This window comes from Myotis myotis, unplaced genomic scaffold (genome assembly GCF_014108235.1).
Source record: "Myotis myotis isolate mMyoMyo1 unplaced genomic scaffold, mMyoMyo1.p scaffold_m19_p_2, whole genome shotgun sequence".
Classification (NCBI taxonomy): domain Eukaryota; kingdom Metazoa; phylum Chordata; class Mammalia; order Chiroptera; family Vespertilionidae; genus Myotis; species Myotis myotis.
In genome coordinates this window covers 211,764,648-211,783,125 of record NW_023416324.1, presented here as the reverse complement: position 1 = coordinate 211,783,125, position 18,478 = coordinate 211,764,648, and the positions used below count along the sequence as shown (strand labels likewise).

Here is an 18,478-nt window from a genome sequence, read left to right as displayed (position 1 = left end):
GTCTATTTACATTAGATTCGGAGCCTAGAAGGGTGCCTGGCACAATTCTTTACTATTTCTAAGCCAGGGAGCTCTTCATGTGAACCTGGGAGATCATGTCATTATTCACTAGTTTTCCTCTCCTTCCACCTAATCTCTGCTCTGCATCCTCTTTAAAGCTGCGGATGGTTTATCCCGAGGAAACACTGACATTCATTCAGTTCTGCATCACTGCTTGTCCCACGCACCAGCGCACACGGCCCCCAACCCTGGGGAAACGGGTATACCTGAGGCAGGGCCCTCCACAACCAATCCCATCTCCATACACCGCCAGCACCGGATGCAAAAGCAGAGAATTCCTGATGGACAAACTAGACTTTGGGTCTCAGGGTCAAGTTTTGAGACAGAGCTCCATGATTTATAAAGCTGGAGGATTAATTAAAAATTGATCTGAAATGACCACCAGTCAATGAGGAGTTGGGAGAGCCTTCCCTTTTTATTGGATTTTCGTACATTCTTCTGAAAATTGCAGGTGTCAAGATTCCTGTTGCTGATCCACTTGCTCTTCAAATAATAATTCCAGTGACATTCGTGTTATTGCTTAGCAATGCAAAAGAGTGCTCCGCCCCTGCTCTGAAGGAGCTGAGATCAAATAATCAGATATCTAGTGTCAAGGACCATCCCACCATGTGTCAAACTAGGTGTTTGCACACATCACTCCACTTTTTATATTTCATTCTGTCTGATCGTTATGGAAATTTTGTACATGCAGTCAGAGAAGGTTAGATAAGGTGCCCAGAGTCCCACGGGCAGCATTTAGACATGGCTCTCTGTCTGGTACCTTTTATTAAAAATTAAACGAGAGCTGTCTTCACTCTTTGTAGATCTCTCTATTAATGTGTGACTTCCTCATGGCGGTGCACTTTGACCTGCGATTTCTCTAAATAATCCGATTCCTTTGAGCAGAACCAGCTGACACCTGCACATTCCTGGGAAGGAATGCTCAAGTGTTCTAGAAAAGTGAAAGCTACTAAGGCTTAACTTGTGTGTGGGCCCTATGGTACAGGAAGGCTAGAGAGACAGTGAGAATAATGTGTGAGGTGGAGGGATGGGACTGCTTGGGGGAGCAGGGCTGGGTTTGCTGAGTTCAGAGCCGAGTGAGGTGGAAGACAGCAGGCCGTGGATGTCAGGGTCATGTTGTGAGGAGACAGAAATGCTGAAGAGAAGAGTCCGCCCAGGCCTCGGTGCATGAGTCCCTGGCTTTGATGCCACAGGACGGATATGGGCTGGAGCAAGAGCATGTTAGATGTTCTATGTGGTGAACAGGTTTCACAGACATCAAACCTGCCAGTGCATGACAGGTCCTGGATGATGGGTGCTCCCTCCCCCCCCCCCCCCCCCCCCCGCCCCCAGCCTGGGGAACAAGAGTCCTGAAGAGAAGACAAACAAATCCCAGAGCCAAACTAGCACAGGACTCAGGCATCCTGAGCTCATCTCAACCCTTTCTCTGGTATAACTCTGGGCTCTGATTTGGATGGTTCCACATGGGGATCAATTTGACATCAGTTGCTCCTTACTTTGTGAAGGTGGAGACTACTTTTCTCATGACTCCTAGAATACTTATTTGAACTTGAACCGTTCTTCAAACTGGCTTGAATCAGGCCCCTCAGGGTTTCCCTTAGGATAATACAAAGAACTGTTTGTCATGTAGTGTTTGTAGCTTTGGGAAATAGTCACATAACCAAGTCCAAATGAGGTGAAATGGCAAGAACTAATGGTCTGAAACAAAATGCACGGTGATTTAAAGTTTTACTAAGCCATCATGAATTCTTGCAAGAAATTTAAAAAAGTTAGCATGAAGCTCTCAAATGAAGGGCTTATTCTAAAGCGATTCTGAAGCTGGCACAGAATAATAGGTCTCAGTCCTTGACGTAACTTCCAAGTGGAAGGATGGCAAGGATCAGAGCTTATACGTAATGGCTGAAGAGACCCTAAAATTATCCTAATGGCACACAAAACAGGGACAGCAAGCTTACCGCTCTGGGAATAAAAGGCATTTTTGCTTAAAATAATACTTGGCCAAAAAGAAATTATAGGGGAAGAGAGAGAGACAATGGATAAATCAACAAAGACAATAGGAAGCAGATGGCCTGAAGCCTGCTGGCGGATTTTGGGAGGGCAGCCATGGGTGGGGCTGGGGAGTTAAGGTGCGCCCCGTGACCCCGCTTTCCCAAAAACAGCTCAGGCCGGGAACGCTGCCACTTGACAGGAGCCTCCTATGTCTCCTGGCCTTTCAGACAGAACTGGGCTTCCTGGCTGGTGTGGTCGAGTGTCGACCTATGAACCAGGAGGCCATGGTTCGATTCCCAGTCGGGGCACATGCTCAGGTTGCAGGCTCCATCCCCAGTGGGGGGCGTGCAGGAGGCAGCCGACCAAGGATTCTCTCTCTCCCTCTCTGCAATCAATGAAAAAATATATTAAACAAACAAACAATAAAAGCTGAGCAGCCCACCCACACCGCCCGTCTCACCATCCTCCTTGGTGCGGGTGAAGATCTGCTCGCTCCTGACGCCGTCGCCGGCGCGGGTGAAGGCCAGCACCTGGATGCTGTAGTTGGTGTATTTTTCCAGCCCGTCCAGCTCCAGCGCAGGCTGCGTGGTGGTGACGTTCTTGATCTCGCCCAGCTCTGGAGGACAAGAAAACACAATCTGTTACCGTGGTGGGGACACGCGCCTTCCTGGCGCGGTGCACAATGTCTAGTGCCAGCCATGCGCCTCCGTGCGTCACACCCTGACGCCACCCAAAGGGACAGTGCACAGCCTTTTCAAGTGGAAAAGCTCACTCGGACCACACCGCCAGGAACATGGGTCTGAAAATCAGCAATTCACCCCAGGTTAAGTGTTAACACCCAGGCCAGCCCCACGTGGCCTCTCCCACAGTCCTCGGGCAGCGGCTCTCACGCACGGCCCCTCACCGACCCACGAAGCTGAGGGCCACATCGCTTCTCCGTGGATACCTTTCCCACTGCTCGTTAAGAAGCTTCTGTGCAATAACCAGGCACGTGACATGGTCACTGGGCTTGTCACGCTCGTCACCTTGAAAGGTGCATGAATGTCTAACCACTAAGCGGTGCACCTGAGACTCAGGTAACACTGTATGTCAACTGCAATTACATTTTTTTAAAAACTGCACATATTTAATGTGTACATTTCAGTGAGTTCGGACATACGTGTCCGCAGTCATACCGTCACGACAACCGAGCATCATCTCAAAATACAAAGCTCTGCAAGTTTGTGTTTTTAAAACCTACTCTGAGTCAAACACGCATCTTTTGTTGCTGTTGTGTCAATACTCACCTGAGGATATTTTCCCACGGATTTATAGAGAGAATGGAAGGGAGGGGGAGAGACAGAGAGAAACATCCACATTGACTGGCTGCCTCCCACATGTGCCCCTCCTGGGGCAGGGCCTGCAACTGAGGTACGTGGCCTTGACCAGAATCGGACCCAGGACCCTGCAGTCCTCTCTATCCACTGAGCCAAACCGGCTAAGGCCAAATACATGTATCTTGAAGCACCTAAGCTCTTCCCTAACTCTGAGCTGAGAAGAGGTGGCCCAGCCAACTCCTGTCACCTGGAGCGAACCCTCCAGCATCCCTGCAGAAGTGACACGCTGATGTATCAGAAGGTAGGCCTCAGCTAAAAACGCTTCCTTTTCTGGAGTGGGATCAGCTAATAATATTCAAAGGTGGGACGTTATGCTCTCTGCTCGCAGGCATATGATACGTGGCAATTTGAGAAAACTTTCAGTGATGTGCTAATACCTCCAGGGGGGCTCGGGGTTCGAAATGAGCCACCTACAGAGGAGCCAGCGCAGGAGAGAGAGGCCCGAGGTACGACTCACCCCGGGGGAGTGGCCGTTCGTGGAAGGTTTGGGAGCGCCCGCCACCCTGTGTGCCCTCACTAAGAGAATGGCGCGAGGCGGAGGTCCAGGGGGTTCCTTCTTGGGTGGCTGGCTAGAATGAAGGCCACTGTGCACCCATTTAGGAAGCGATAAGGCTGCCCATTTGTGTCTCCTGCTCTTTCTTGCCTCAGTAGAGATAACTGACGTGCCGTGCGCGCTTACCTAGGTGCCAGCACACTTCTAGGTACACGTGCTAACTCAACCATTACATGAATTCTATTATTCCTACATTTTATGGGAGAAAAACTGCGGCAGAGAGGGGATCAGTACCTTGCCCAAGGTCACGGAGCCTAGCGCAGCAGCCGGGAGCATGGGCTGTGGAACCACGGCCTGGCCTAACGCCACAGTCCACAATCCCAGCCACTCGGCCATGACCACTCTGTGGAACTGTCACATCAGCCGGATTAAATGGGCTTTCGGCCTGGTTTTCTTTTCCAGATCCTTGTCTTTCTTTTCTCCATTCTTCTAGAAGAGTGCACAGTAGTTCAGAGGTTAATGACCTCCTATTTGTAGTTAGGATGACTGTGGAATGTGCTTTTTAATTTTTGCTTTAGATCATCACCAAAAGGAAGAGTTGACGGGGGCACAGGAGAAATGCTGACTGTAAAATAGTGCATGGGGGAGGCCGAGGCTTGTCACGCACACACCGGGAGCCCGGTGTGCGGCGAGGGTGGGAAGGGGGGGGTGCAGAAATGGGCAATGAGGGGAGTTGGGGCACAGACACAGTCTTGGACCCGAACATGAGCTAAAGGCCTGTTGGCACCTTGAACAGATTGTGGATGAGTTCTGGGGGCGGTACGCTTTGCTGGGGGGAGAAAGTAGGGCAAGAAAGGCAGCCCCCTCCCCCCTGAGACACCTTTACCCCAGTGTTTTCTGGGGAGGCAAGAGGGATGCAGATTTTGGGGGGCCACAGTTTGGAAGCCTCAACAGATGCTTGTGGAACGGAGAAAACTGTTTGCTCATGGGAGTGGCATTCTGCATTCAGACAGCCAACAACTGTTCGACCCACCAGGGTTAAAGACGCTCCCCTCTGAAGGCAGGGTCCGTCCTGGGGGACCACCAGGTCTCTTCCTGTCATATTATTCATTCAGGATGTTCATTTTCCTGAACATGTTTAATGAGGGTCAGTTGGATTAGGATAAAGAACCCAAACATAATGAAAAAAAGTGTTCAATATAGATCTCATAAAATCTTTTCAGATTTAGAGACTTCTATGTTGTGCCAAAGATTACATACACATGCACCCACCTGTACATATGCACAAGCACACACATGCTCATATGCACGTGTGCGCACGCACACACACACACACTCAGGGGAACTACGCCTAAGGGGGTGGAGGGGTCACACCGGGCCCTGCCAGGAGCTAGCTATGAGAATGTGACTAAATCGTCTGGCCTCCTGGGGCCTCTGTGATTTGTTTGCTCTTCTCTTTGAAGGGGCCTGGGGGTCTCCACCCACAGAGAAAGCGGGCTCTGACCTCGGGGGTGGGAGAAGGCTGTGGCCGGGGAGGGCTTTTCCTGAGAAAGCGTGAGGAGGGGGGAGTGGTGCCAGGGAGAAGACCAGCAGGCGCCTGGTCTTTTTATATTTATTTATTTATCCTCCCCTGAGGATGTTTCCATTGATTTTTAGAGAGAGTGGCAGAGAGAGGGAAAGACAGAGAGAAAGATCGAGGTGAGAGAAACACATCGATGGGTTGCCTCCTGCACACACCCTGACCAGGGCCAGGGACGGGGAGGAGCCTGCAACTAAGGTATGTGCCCTTGACCAGAATTGAACCCGGGACCCTTTGGTCTGCAGGCCGACGCTCTGTCTACTGAGCCAAACCGGCTAGGGCACACCTGGTCTTTTTAAAGAGCAGCAATTACACCAAGAATCACATCTGCTCATGAATTACTATGATAATTAGAATTCATATTTGCATGTTTACTCATATTGGGGTTCGTATTGTTTCAAACTCATTTATCATAAACAGGAATATGACTGCAGTCAAAGCCCCAGTTCACAATCATCCCCAGGTGATGCTGCCTGCCAGACCCACTCTGCACACCCCGCCCTCCCGCGGGAAGCCTGTTCCCTGGCAGCAGGGCCTCCTCGATCAGCAGATGTGCAGGAAATAGGAGGGAAATCATGAAAAATACAAATGCCAGGCAGCAGGCTTCACTTCCCATTTTCAAAGCTCTGCTTCCTTTTTTATGGCTTCACCACGGATTCCTATCACCCACCTCTCCCAGCTCCATAGGGCCATTTAAAAGCAGATATATGGAAAGGAGAGAATAGTGTTCAGTTTGTTATCAGAGTAAAATGATAGGAACGGAATAGACACAATATATTTAGAAGTCACACTACTTCTTTTACCAAAAACGATTTTTAAAATTATATTTTAAAACGGGAGTTGTATGTCTTGATTTATATCCCTGCTCATTTTCAAAGTGTTTTAAGGCAGAAAACCAATAGGGGTGGGAGTAACTGCTCCGGAGCCGCCCACCACCTCGGCCAGCGCCCCGGGGATGTCTGCATGTTATTTCCAGTTAGAATCCACTGTTTTTGTCCTGAAGACAAAAGGGATGAGAAGTAGCTCAGATTCCAATGGAAGTGGTGACTTTTCAGAATGTGCAGTTTCCTAGCAACCTTAGAGGAATTGCTTCTGTCAGGTCTCAAAGTTACTTAACTTTCTGATTATGATAAAGTGCTCAGGCAGTTCACAGGCATATTGTGATTTAACCTATGCTATCAAAGATATATGAACCAGTTTTATTTTATCTGATCACATTAGCAGTAGCAAACTGCTGTCTTACACAGATTTTTGAAAACCTTTGGGCAATTGCTAATCACAGTGGTGGTAATAACCCCAGCCTCTCCAGGCCTGAGTGTGTGTGTGAGTGTGAGTGAGAGTATGTGAGAGTATGTGTGACTGAGTGTATGAGAGTGTGTGCACATGTGTGAGTGTGAGTATGAGAGTGTGTGCACATGTGAGTGTGAGCTCATGTGAGTGTGTATGTGTGAATGTGAGTGAGTGTGTGTGTGTGTGTGTGTGTGTGTGCAACATGTCCTGAAGGATGAGGGGGTATAGATCTCTACACAGTCACTACATGTTCTGCGTCCGTGGAAAGCTCCGGACCACCGTCTGAGGAGTTTGTGCAAAAGCGCCCAGGCATTCCATGGAATTACCTGCTAATTCACAAATGTCACCTCCCGTAGGTGGCAGGTGAGGCGTGAGTGCTGGTGAGCAGGTTTCTGTTCTGAGGGTCTCTCTCTCATCTTCTGAAAGGTAAGTGGGCGGCTTCCACACTGGACATGAAGCACATCACTTTGATCTTCATACAGTGACTAAAAGCACTTGGGGGACACTCTGCACTCCCAAGCATTATTTACTAAGTTTATGTGTTTGAATATCCAGGGTTTTCAACCTTTAAGGGCGCAAAGTTGACGGAACCATTTAAACCACATCGTCTATCACGGGACTTAGATACTAATGGGCAGTGTTGGCGAATATGAGTGACATGTGAAAATCTGAATGGAGAGTCACCACGGATTCTGGAAACGTTTCCAAGAAGAAGAAAACTGGAGTAATGTTAGCGTCACACTGTCTTCAGGGGAGTGTGAGGGGTTCAGTTTTATCTTGTTCAAGACGAGGAGCAGGAACCAGACCAGGTCTATGCAATGATACCCTATAGCTTTACCGCAATACAACAGACACTGTGGCACATTTTTGCTGTTTTTAACTTTACATCTGTGGGATTTACAGAAGCCTGTTTGGGAGGAAGGAGTGAAGCTGTGGGAGAATCATGTACTTGAATCTGCCCAGGGACTGGCTGTGCACTGGGGGCTGGGGGGGGGCTACATTCGGGAGATCCTCCCTTGCTCCTTGGCCTGGAACATCCCCGGCGGGTGCTGCATCCTCAGTGTGGAGACGAGTCCAGCACCGAGTAGATGCTCAGTGAACCGGGCCGCTGCAGGACGAGCAGGCGACTCTACAGAATGCCTCCCAGTGCCTGGAGCTGAGCGGGGCTACACTGGACACCGAGAGGAACCGAGTCCAATCCTCAGCCCAGAGAGGCAAGACTGGCCTCAGACAGAACTAGCTGAGGCGTGGACACTGCTGGTGACGGAGCAAATCGCCATCGTTCTGCTAATCAGCTAATGTCTTCTTCCTCCCTCTGGGATCAACAGGAGAGCCCCTGGGGCCGTTTACCTGCTTGGCAGAGCAGGCCCAGGTCCTGAGTGGGAGTGGGCTGTACCTGGGGGCTCAGCTGTGTTTGCTCACTCAGGCGAGTGTGCACTAGGAGGCCACACCCACTCCGAGGGGCTGAAAGACACCCCAGGCCAGAAAGGAGGCAGGGCCCAGGGGCGGGGGTGCAGGAGGAGGCGGGGCCCAGGGGCAGGGGTGCAGGAGGAGGCAGGGCCTTGGGGTAGGAGTGCAGGAGGAGGCAGGCCGGAGGGCAGGGGTGTAGGAGGAGGCTGGGGAAGGACAGTAGGGGAGGATGTGGGTGTGTGTCTCCAAAATCTTGGCTCCCAAGCAGTGAGCAGACCTAGGAGGCCTTTCCTGTTAGGGTCACAGTGCAGGTGGGCACCCATCATGCTCACAGAGGGGGGATCAGCTTGGCTCAGCGACAGCCACCATCCGAAAGCAAAGTCACCCACATGTATTTGACCTAAGAAACATCTGGCCTCAATCTTGCCACCACCTGAGCAGGTACTTTGCCCAAATAGGAGACTTTTTGTACTAAAACTTGAAAGAAAAAACAAACATAAAGAAACAAGAATGAGGAAAAAGAAGCAGGGGGAAGGGGAGGGGGAGGAGGAGAAACAGGAAGAGGAGGGCACAGACATGGATATGATGGCTCCTCAGGGGGCGACGGCATCCCCCTCAGGCACCCTCCATTCTTCTGACCCCCCTGGGAGGCCAGCTACTGGAACTTAGGACGTTTCCCTGCTGAGTTCTGCTGGAGAATCAGAGGCCAACCTACTAGCATCTACATCACCTAGAACTTTCTAATACAGACCAAGCTTTTGGTGATGCCTGCAGAGGTTTGACACGGGTACTTATGATCGGGAAAACACACCTAGGCCTGGATTTCCCAAGCGCCACCCCCTCCTACACCTCCAGGTGCTTTTGGGGGGACGCAATGCCTTAAAGAGCCGCACACACCTGTTAACATGCTGGCTGAGAGAGAAGAACAGAAGGCCGTGGGGAAAGAAGAAACTGTTCAATGATAAAGAAATGCCCACCATGTCCTGAACCCACACTGGGACCCGGGCCTGCAAATTCCATTGCACATCTTTTGGGGCAAACGCAAGGCCGCCGTTTCATCCTCTTACCTCCGTCCATGAGGTTGGCCCAGTAAATGACTCTGAAGCCCTGGAGGATTCCGTTCAGAGCTTCCTTGGACAGTGTGGACCAGGATATTGATATGCTTTCCGGTGATGTTGCTATGGCTTGGACGTTTTCAGGGGGGTAGCTGGGCACTGCAATGAAATAATTAGCGTCTGTAATAACGGTGGGTGGTTTTATTGGCAGAGCAATACTAGTACTGAACAAGCAACATCAGTGTCATGTAGCAATGCACAAGCCAAAGAAAACAATTGCACTCAATTCCAGGAATGAAGGGAAACAGCACCATTCCCCTGTGCAAATATTATGGGCGACTCAGTAGACTATCCTGAGTTCATGCACATGTCCTAATAGACTGCCACCGTCTCTCTCCAGATGAGCTACTGCACTCTAAGGAGGCCGTCCCCAGCCCGAGGAGCTGTGAACACGCCTGCTCTTACTGTGTGAGTGAAGGCCAGTGCTTGTCTGGTGTACATGCCACCACCCCTGTGAGTTACGGCCTTAAGCTGTATTTACTTTGTGCAACACGCCCCCTCGCTCTGGTAATATCTGGGATGTAAACTGGAAGTCTAGCTCCTGAAAAGTGTTAAAAAGCAGGCATGTCATTGTAGCTCATTTACCGCCCCATCCGCCCCCAAAGCCCCCTTTCAATACTAAAACATTCTGTCAGGGGAAGGAGAGAAACTGGACCACGATGCAGGTTAGGAAACGATTTGAAGTATTTTCCCACATGGAGCTTAGGCAAACCTGAAAGGCTGCATGTAGGAGAGGGGATGAAATACTGACTGAGCCACACGCATCAAGGGAAAATGAGCATCAAAGCATAAACCCAAGGGCAGACATGGCAAAGATTGTGAAGGCGGAGAGACAGCCCCAGTCTTTAAGTCTCCAGTTACCTAAGACTTCTCTTTCTCTAAAAAATGGTCAGCAATTCTCAATGGACGTCATCAATTTCTTCAAAAGAGGAAATTGTGCATTGATAAAGCAACATCTCAAACCTAAGCTCACGTGGGTAACTGCACAGGAGACCTCTGCAGTGCATGCTTGTTGCCTTCCAACCTGCTACTCATTCCTGCAGCTAACCCCACATCAGTCTGTGCACCCACAACGCCCTGCCTCTGGACACCAGGGTGCTCTGTCTTTTCAAGCACACCCACCAATCCTAGCTTTTAGGCTTCCTTCAGGGTCCTGAAAAGCGAGAATGAATCCTTATGGTCACTAGGGGGCGCTCCAGCACCGTGAGATTTGCTCCAAGTCCACTCATGTGTGTCCTCTGATCTCAGATGCTTGAAAATAGAAAGCAATCATAAAAAAGAAAGAAAGAAAAAATCCTCCTGAACATTGATTTGGGAGGAATTCTTAGAAAACCGGATTTCTGCATCCTGGTCAGACTTTTGCAGTCAGAGGGAGAGCGTGGTGTCCCTGGGGAAAAGCCCAATTCTTGTTTGCAAATGAAGGAGAAAGATGCTGGAGAGGAAATGGATTTTGGCTTTTCAATCCAGACATGTCAAGGGCGGGACCCAATCAATGCAGGGCTGGAGTGAATAAGGGCCAGCTCCCCCATGGAGACCCCGCCCACCCGCAGGCCAGCTGCCTCATCACTGCAAAGCCAGAGGGCGGGGGCCAGGCTGTGGGGAGCCAGTGCCCCAACCAGAACAAACCCTGCAGGAAGGAAAGCCAGGAGCCGCGGCCCTGCCCCTCGGACCTACCATCCTCGAGGGTGGTGGTGATGATTTCCTGAGAAGAAGGCCCCGTGCCGGCCCGGTTACACGCCTGCACCACCAGGCCGTACTGGGTGAACTTGTTGAGGTTGTCCAGGGTGTAGATCTCGCTGTCCCCGGTGGTGTCGATGCTGATGATGTTGAACTGGAAGTTGCCCCCAGTGCTGTACTCGCGGTAACCGATTTGGTAGCCTCGGATGATCCCATTTTGCAAATGTTTCTTGGGAGCCTGTGCAGGAAAGAAAAGAAGACGCTAAAGAAGACTCCACGGGAGGGAGAGCAGCACCCACCCGTTTGGTAGGGAAGCAAAAAGGAAATCGAATAACCACGGGAATAATAACAACAGGGTGTAGTCATCGGAACTGCGTCAGGAGAAGCCACCGCATGTAGAGGGCCTGCTCTCGGCCAGGGCTCTTCCTTCTCCTGGATGAATGCAGCAGGCAGTGCTGACCACAGCCCAGTGACACAGCGCCACTCCGCCCCCAGGGACACAGGAGGCCACACAGACACGAGGGACAGGGTGGGATCTGGCACCGGGCCTGTGCTCTCCACCCCTCCTCATGCTGCCGTGGCTGACTTCTCTAAGTGTTTTGAAAAGATGGCTTGTGTTTGGGGGGGGGTCTCAGTGTACACCGGCCATCACCAGGTCACCTAGCAAAGTCTACTGAGCTGGGCACTCGGCCACAGAGTTCCCAGCATTGGGGCACAGAATTTTTAAAAATATGTTTTTATTGGTTTTAGAAAGAGAGGGAGAGGGAGAGAGAGAGAAACATTGATGGATTGTCTCCTGTACCAGGGGACCTGTGCTCTGGGCATGTGCCCCAACCAGGAATCGAACCAGTGACCTTTCGGTGCACAGGACGATGCTCAACCAACTGCCACAGTGGCCAGGGCCAGAACTGATTTAAAAAAATGGTTCCTTCCTTCTTGGGGCTCACACTCTAAATGGAAATTCCAGAGTAACAGTGTTTCCAGGTTGGAAGCTGGATATGGGGGGAGCCCACTGCTCACAGGGAGGCCTGTGCCACTTTGGATCATTTACGGCGATTTAAACTGGACAGGGAGAGGCCCGGGTTAGCTTTTCTCTGCTAATGGCGAAGGGTCCGCTCAGTCAAAGGCAGGGCAATTTTGGCTGACGTGTTGGCCTTTTAAGAGAAACCAGATTCTTCTCAAATATGTTATGGGACACCATCAAAGGGATGCTGTAAAGTAATAAAGGTTTTGTAGACTTTCAGGTAGTCAATAGACATGTGTGTGTGTATATAAATGTGCAGGTGTGCATTTGTGTTATGTATTTGTGTGGTTATATGTGGGAGTGCATGCATGTGTGCATGGCTGTGCATGCATGTGAGCACATGTGTGTGTGTGTATGTCAGTACAAACCATGGATTTTGATCTCTCAGGGCTCTGAAATGTGTTCTCTGCCCTGAAAATGCTTAGCAATCCAGTTGGAGAGAGGAAACAAACACTTCAGGGACCATAGAGAAATCTGAAGTGTCCTAGTGTGCGGGAGTGGACGGTGAGGGCCAGCAGGCTTCCAGAAGTGGTGCGAGGAGAGTGGTCGGCAGCCAGAAGAGGCGGACCCCAGGTGGGCATGGAAGGGGAGGGGAGGTGTGGTAGGTGGAGCCTGCAGAAAGGGGTGGGGATAGGCTAAAGCATGGGAGGTGCCTATAGCACAGCCCTGGGCATGCAGACAGGGGAGCTGCCTGGGGGGGGGGGGGGAGGGGAGGGGCTAGTCCTTGGCCAGCAGACACAGGTGCAGGAGGAAGTCCACATGAGAAGGCAGAAGAAAGCGTGAGCAGCAACAGCATGAATGAGCTCAGGATATATTTATGGATTTGTCTAACAGGCCAACCTCCCACTGGGATCAGATGCCTCCAGCTGCCTTCAGGTGAGAGTCCGGGCTCCACAAAGAGCAGTAACATCACATTTCTCTTTAGAGTCAGTTTCCTCCTTTACCTGGATTCCCATTGCTTTCCTCAACTGCTCTGATTTCATGCATTAACACGATGTTACAGGGATCAATGAGACCGTCATGTGAACCATGGCTGCTTCAGTTGAGGTGGCACCATTAGACTCGGACTAACTGTTGTTATAAGCAAATGTCTACACCAAGCACGTCAACCTCAAAGGCTCACACGGGCCAAATAAACGAGGCATGCGACGTGCGGGCCGTGAGTTTGACATGCTTGTGCAGTCCTGTTTTCACATGAGCAACTATGACTGTTCCCTTTGCTTTGAAATCCCATATGAAGATTTTTAGATGTTGAGAATTTGATTACCTGGAATTTGTTTACCTAAACCACTGAATTGCATTTGAATCATTTAAATAACTATTACAATTAATTTTCCTGAAAAAGTAATCTAAAAGTCAAATTTAAAACAAAGATACTTCTATTTCACATGGTTTTTAAATATGAAATACAGTGACCCCGATATAAAGGCTATGTTTTTAAAAAATTAGGTTTATGCCCATTAAGGATCCTAATTTTTCAATGGAATCCCTGTGAAGTTTTTTTTAAATTTATTTAAGATTTTTAAAGAAGAGAGGAAGGGAAAGGGAGAGAGAAGAATATCCATGAGAAAGAAACATCTACCGGCTGCCTCCTGCACTGGGGATCGAGCCTGCAACCTGAGCATTTGCCCTGACCTGGAATCCAACCCCAGCCACCCTTTGGTGCAGGGGAGGACGCCCGACCAGCTGAGCCACGCCGGCCACGGCTCCCTGGGAGGCTTTAAGCCGCCCTCAGACACCAAGTCAGGACCCCAGCACAGGGCAATGAAGTCAGACCAAGACAAAAGCATGGGGAGCGGGGGAAATGCCCATAAGAACAGGTCTGCACAGTCACCAGTTTAGCCAAACCCTCTGCAAGTAGAGGGACTTGCTTGCCGACATTTAGCTCCTTGGTTTTGGGGGGATGAATCACACCTGTGATCTATTTGCACAGGTTGGTGGAGAAACCCCCCCACAAACCATTCTAACTAGCTTAAATATGCTAGACAGCACAGGTGGTTTTGTTCTGCTTGGTTTCAATATTTTGTTAAAAATAAATAAATCTTGCCCGCCCAGCGTGGCTCAGTGGTTGAGTGTCGATTTGTGAACCAGGAGGTCACAGTTCAATTCCCAGTCAGGGCACATGCCCGGGTTGTAGGTTCCATCCCCTGTAGGGAGCATGCAGGAGGCAGCCGATCAATGATTCTCTCATCATTGATGTTTCTCTCTCTCTCTCTTCCCCTTTCTCTCTGAAATAAAAAAAACCCATTTAAAAATAAGTAAATCTTTACATTCTTCTTAGAACTAAATTTTGATCCTCCTAGTCCTAGAATGCCATCCAATTTTTGTTTTGTTGGGTTTGTTTTTGCTTGTTACATTCTTCTGAGCCAATTTATTTGGACCATGTCATCCATTTATTTTTCTTTCTAAAAACAAGGATTCCAGAGAGTTTGTTCACATGCCCAGCCAGCTGGTGGGGAATGCATGTTTTCAATAAGGATCATTCCAGACAGACCTACAGATTCACAGCAAATCTCACCTCTTACTGCGCATTAAAGGGAGACTTGGAAAGTACGTGAGTGGAAAATAATAGCCCGAAAACCCTTCACTCTGCAGCTGGGAGTCAGCGGTCCGAGCCCCTCCAAGCGGGAGCCTGCAGGTCTTCCCAGACCGCGGGGGAACCCAGGGTCCTGTGTCAGCCCTCGCTCAGGGCCTGGGTGGACTGCAGTGCCAAGAGCAGGCCCTGCCCACTCACTGCCATGTTCCACACGTAAGAATTCAGTGTCGTTCCCTACTGAATGCTCCTCCTCCTTTCATTTACCTTTGGGTCCAGGAACGATCCCAGTTTCTTCCTTTTTGTCTCAGAATCTGCCACATGTGGCCCTCTGAGTCCCCTTCCCAGCCTGGCCTTTATTTTCCTCCTGTCCTCTCTCTCTAAAGCAGTGGTTCTCAACCTTCTGGCCCTTTAAATACAGTTCCTCATGTTGTGACCCAACCATAAAATTATTTGCGCTGCTACTTCATAACTGTAATGTTGCTACTGTTATGAATCATAATGTAAATTTCTGATATGCAGGATGGTCTTAGGTGACCCCTGTGAAAGGGTTGTTCCACCGCCAAAGAGGTCGCAACCCACAGGTTGAGAACCGCTGCTCTAAAGCCTTCTTCCACCCTTCCCAGTGCCCTTTCTCCAGCCTCCTCACTCCTCCCGCTTCCTTTGAGAAAAGGTCTCTTCCCATCTCCATGACAACAGTAGCACCTGTGTCTTGTGAGTCCATCCCCATCATCCTGCAGCTGCCCAGGCAGATTCTCTGCTCCTAAGAGAGCTGGTGCCAGCAGGAATGTGCATATGCGCAGGGCACCCTCTCTCGGATGTGAGTGATTAGAACAGGCATGGCTTCTTCTGAGAGCAGCAGCCAGGCCTGCTCCTGCCTCCCCCTGCCCCGCCCACCGCAGGGACTGCACTTTGCAGGAAGCCAGGGCACTGCGGGGGAGCACAGCCTCCGCTGCAGAATTCCGCAGTCCACGAGGACGCATTGCTCCTGCAGGCCGAGTGATTCCACTGCAAAATGAATTGAAAATTCCCTTTGGATTCCTCCAAACTCAAGTGCAATGGACCCTGTCCCAGTTCCCTTTGATTACGGGGTGGGGGCTGCCTTCGCATCCCCCACAGCCTTCCCTGCTCCTCAGTGGACACAGGCAGGAACCAGGCCTGGTCTGCATGAGGCATTCTGTGTGTGTGTGGGGGGGGGGGCGGGCACTGCGGTGAGTCTGTGATTCAAATACAACATGGCACTTGCGGAGTTTTGTACAGCACATTAGCAAAGGGATATGGGAGAGGTGACTTTTCCAAACAGGGGCAGAGGGTCCCCAGAGAAGGGGGCATATCACCTGAGCCTTAAGGAAGACCAGCCATTGTGAGGACAGGGTGACAAAAGCAATCAGCATCTCCACTGCCCCCAGGAGCCAGAGGTGACCCAGGGGTGGAGAAGAACGCTCAGGGTGACCCTGCAGGGAGGAACTGGGTGCTTGTCAGGGAGGGAGTGTGGAGGGAGCTCAGGAAACACTCGGGCCCACGCTGACCTTTGGGATCAGAAACACATGCGGGGGCAGGGGGCTGGTGACCTGCATTTTAACGAGCCCAACAGGGGATCCTGGCGCATGCTGGGGTCTGAGCACCTCGCTGTCACTGGGGAGTCATTAAAAGGTTGAGAATTGGCCTCACTTGGGATGGACGATTTAGCTAAAAAGCAATGACTCTGCATTCCCTGATTTTTCAGGTCACCGGTAACCCAATTACCTGGTCGCTCTCTGCAGAACAACAGAGAATGGATGCAAATGGGACTGGAGCCCTTCACAGCCCTGCAAGTCCCCCAGCAGCGAGGGGACTCGCGGCACCTGGGGCTTGGCTGCAGAGGGGACAGGTGCCCTGCTGGATGGAGCAGAGCAGTGGCCCCACCAAGGACTCAGCACAGCCTCGCTAGGTGAATGGACCCCAGCTTTGGAGGGAGTGATGCCAGAGAGAGAAGTCTTACGTCATTGCCTCCAAGCGTGTTTTCATTTCTGTCTCTTCTTAGAGTTGCGTTACACTACATACAACATTCACAACCTAGGTCTTATACAGTTAAGTATGGCCCTGTGTCCTTCCCTCCCCCAACATGGCCATCCACCGAGGGCTAGGAAGGTGAGGGAGATCTGAAATAAAGAGTGGGCACATGATCTGACAATGAGACGTGCTCAGAACAAGGAAGATATTTCATTCAGGTTTGAGAAATGATGATGAGTGACAGGAGGCTTGAAGGACACACCGTCTCCAGAGGCCAAGGACTTTGACTTGTCGCCAATAGTCACCAAATCTAGTCAGACTTGGCAGCGGAGGAGGAGGTGGCAGCCAAGGGTGTGTGTGGGCCGGGGACACAAATGTCGAATGTTAGAAACAGGTTCTTGGAATGTTCTGCAAAACGGGACTCTATTTATTCAATTTCTAAACTGTAGGGTGGCTCCCATTTCATTCATTCACTCGTTCGCTCACTCACCCATTCACCAACACACATTTGTTGAGTAGCTACTCTTGCTGGGTCCCTCCTTTTGGTGAATGTTGCTGCCCTTTGCATATCATACCATCTGGTAGCCACATAGAGCATTTCCCTCCAGCCATAAGGGCTTATCCAGTGCCTGGCACCTGCCAATGACCACACAGAGGAACTCAGGGCACGTATGCCAACCAGGGAGCATTAGAAAGTGGAGGACGCACCTGACCTGACACGTGTCCAAGTGCAGGTGGAACCGGAGTCTGTACAGACCCTTGGGGGTGACACCATAGGTCCCCAAAATCACACTTTCCTCCTCAGGATTCTACTTCCGTCACTTCTGAAAGTCGGTAGTAATATGCCTCCTGAATTATCCTGTTATTTACATAAAACAGGACTTATTTTCGAGTTTAGATTGTGACCAGCAAGGAAAACAAGACTGATGGTATTCCTTCAAAAGGCAGCATTGTTCTCTTTCCTGTGTTCCTGTGATTACTGAAAGCACAAAGAACTTTTATTTTGTCTCAACTTAAAATTGACAAAGAATGTCCTAATGGAGGAACCCATCACAAGCATTGAAGAAAGGTAAAATCAATTTTCAAAGTTTCTAATACCAAGAGGAGTTTGGTCTTTAAATAACAGACAGAAGGGTTCCTTGACATGGAGTGGGTTGATCACTTCTTAGTGCATTAGGGCAAGTGTATTGATATTAGAGATGTGGACCAGAGAGCAGATACTGTCTTTCTGTTCTGCTCAATGTTAGCATCAAGCAGAATGTGATGCAGGGAAATTGAACAGGCACATGGGAAAAATGAGACTAGATCACCAACTGACATCACACACAAGAAGAAACTCAACATGGATAAAAGACTTACGTGTAAGCCACAAAACGATAAGAATACTAGAAGAAAACATAAGCAGTAAAACTTCAGACATCTCTTGTAGCAATATTTTTGCCGATATATCTCCTAGGGCCATGGTTGGCAAACTGTGGCTCGTGAGCCACATGCGGCTCTTTGGCCCCTTGAGTGTGGCTCTTCCACAAAATACCACGTGTGGGCGCGCACGTACAGTGCGATTGAAACTTTGTGGCCCATGCGCAGAAGTCGGTATTTTGTGGAAGAGCCACACTCAAGGGGCCAAAGAGCCGCATGTGGCTTGCAAGCCACAGTTTGCCGAGCCGCAGTTTGCCGACCACTGTCCTAGGGCAAGGGAAACACAGCAATTGGGAAAATAAGCAATTGGGACTATATCCAACTACAAAGCTTCTTCACAGCAAAAGAAACCATCATCAAAATGAAAAGGGAATCCACTATGGGTGAACATATTTGCCGATTCATCTGAAAAGGGGTTAATTTCCAAAATATATAAAGAACTCATACAACTCGACATCAGAAAGACAAAAAAATCCAATTAAAAAACGAGCAAAGGACCTGAAGAGGACATACAGATGGCC

At 50.0% G+C, this 18,478-nt stretch overlaps 1 protein-coding gene across 1 annotated transcript in view; it reads right to left on the bottom strand.

Annotated features, from left to right (window-relative positions):
• Positions 1-18,478, bottom strand: part of DSCAM (DS cell adhesion molecule) — a 360,122-nt gene that overhangs the window by 77,515 nt on the left and 264,129 nt on the right. Inside the window, exons 15-17 of the mRNA XM_036348591.1 lie at positions 10,987-11,227; positions 9,265-9,411; positions 2,510-2,665 (exon numbers count right to left, since the gene is read on the bottom strand). Of these exons, the coding sequence (XP_036204484.1) occupies positions 2,510-2,665; positions 9,265-9,411; positions 10,987-11,227 (544 nt within the window). The remainder of the gene's footprint in view (positions 1-2,509; positions 2,666-9,264; positions 9,412-10,986; positions 11,228-18,478) is intronic.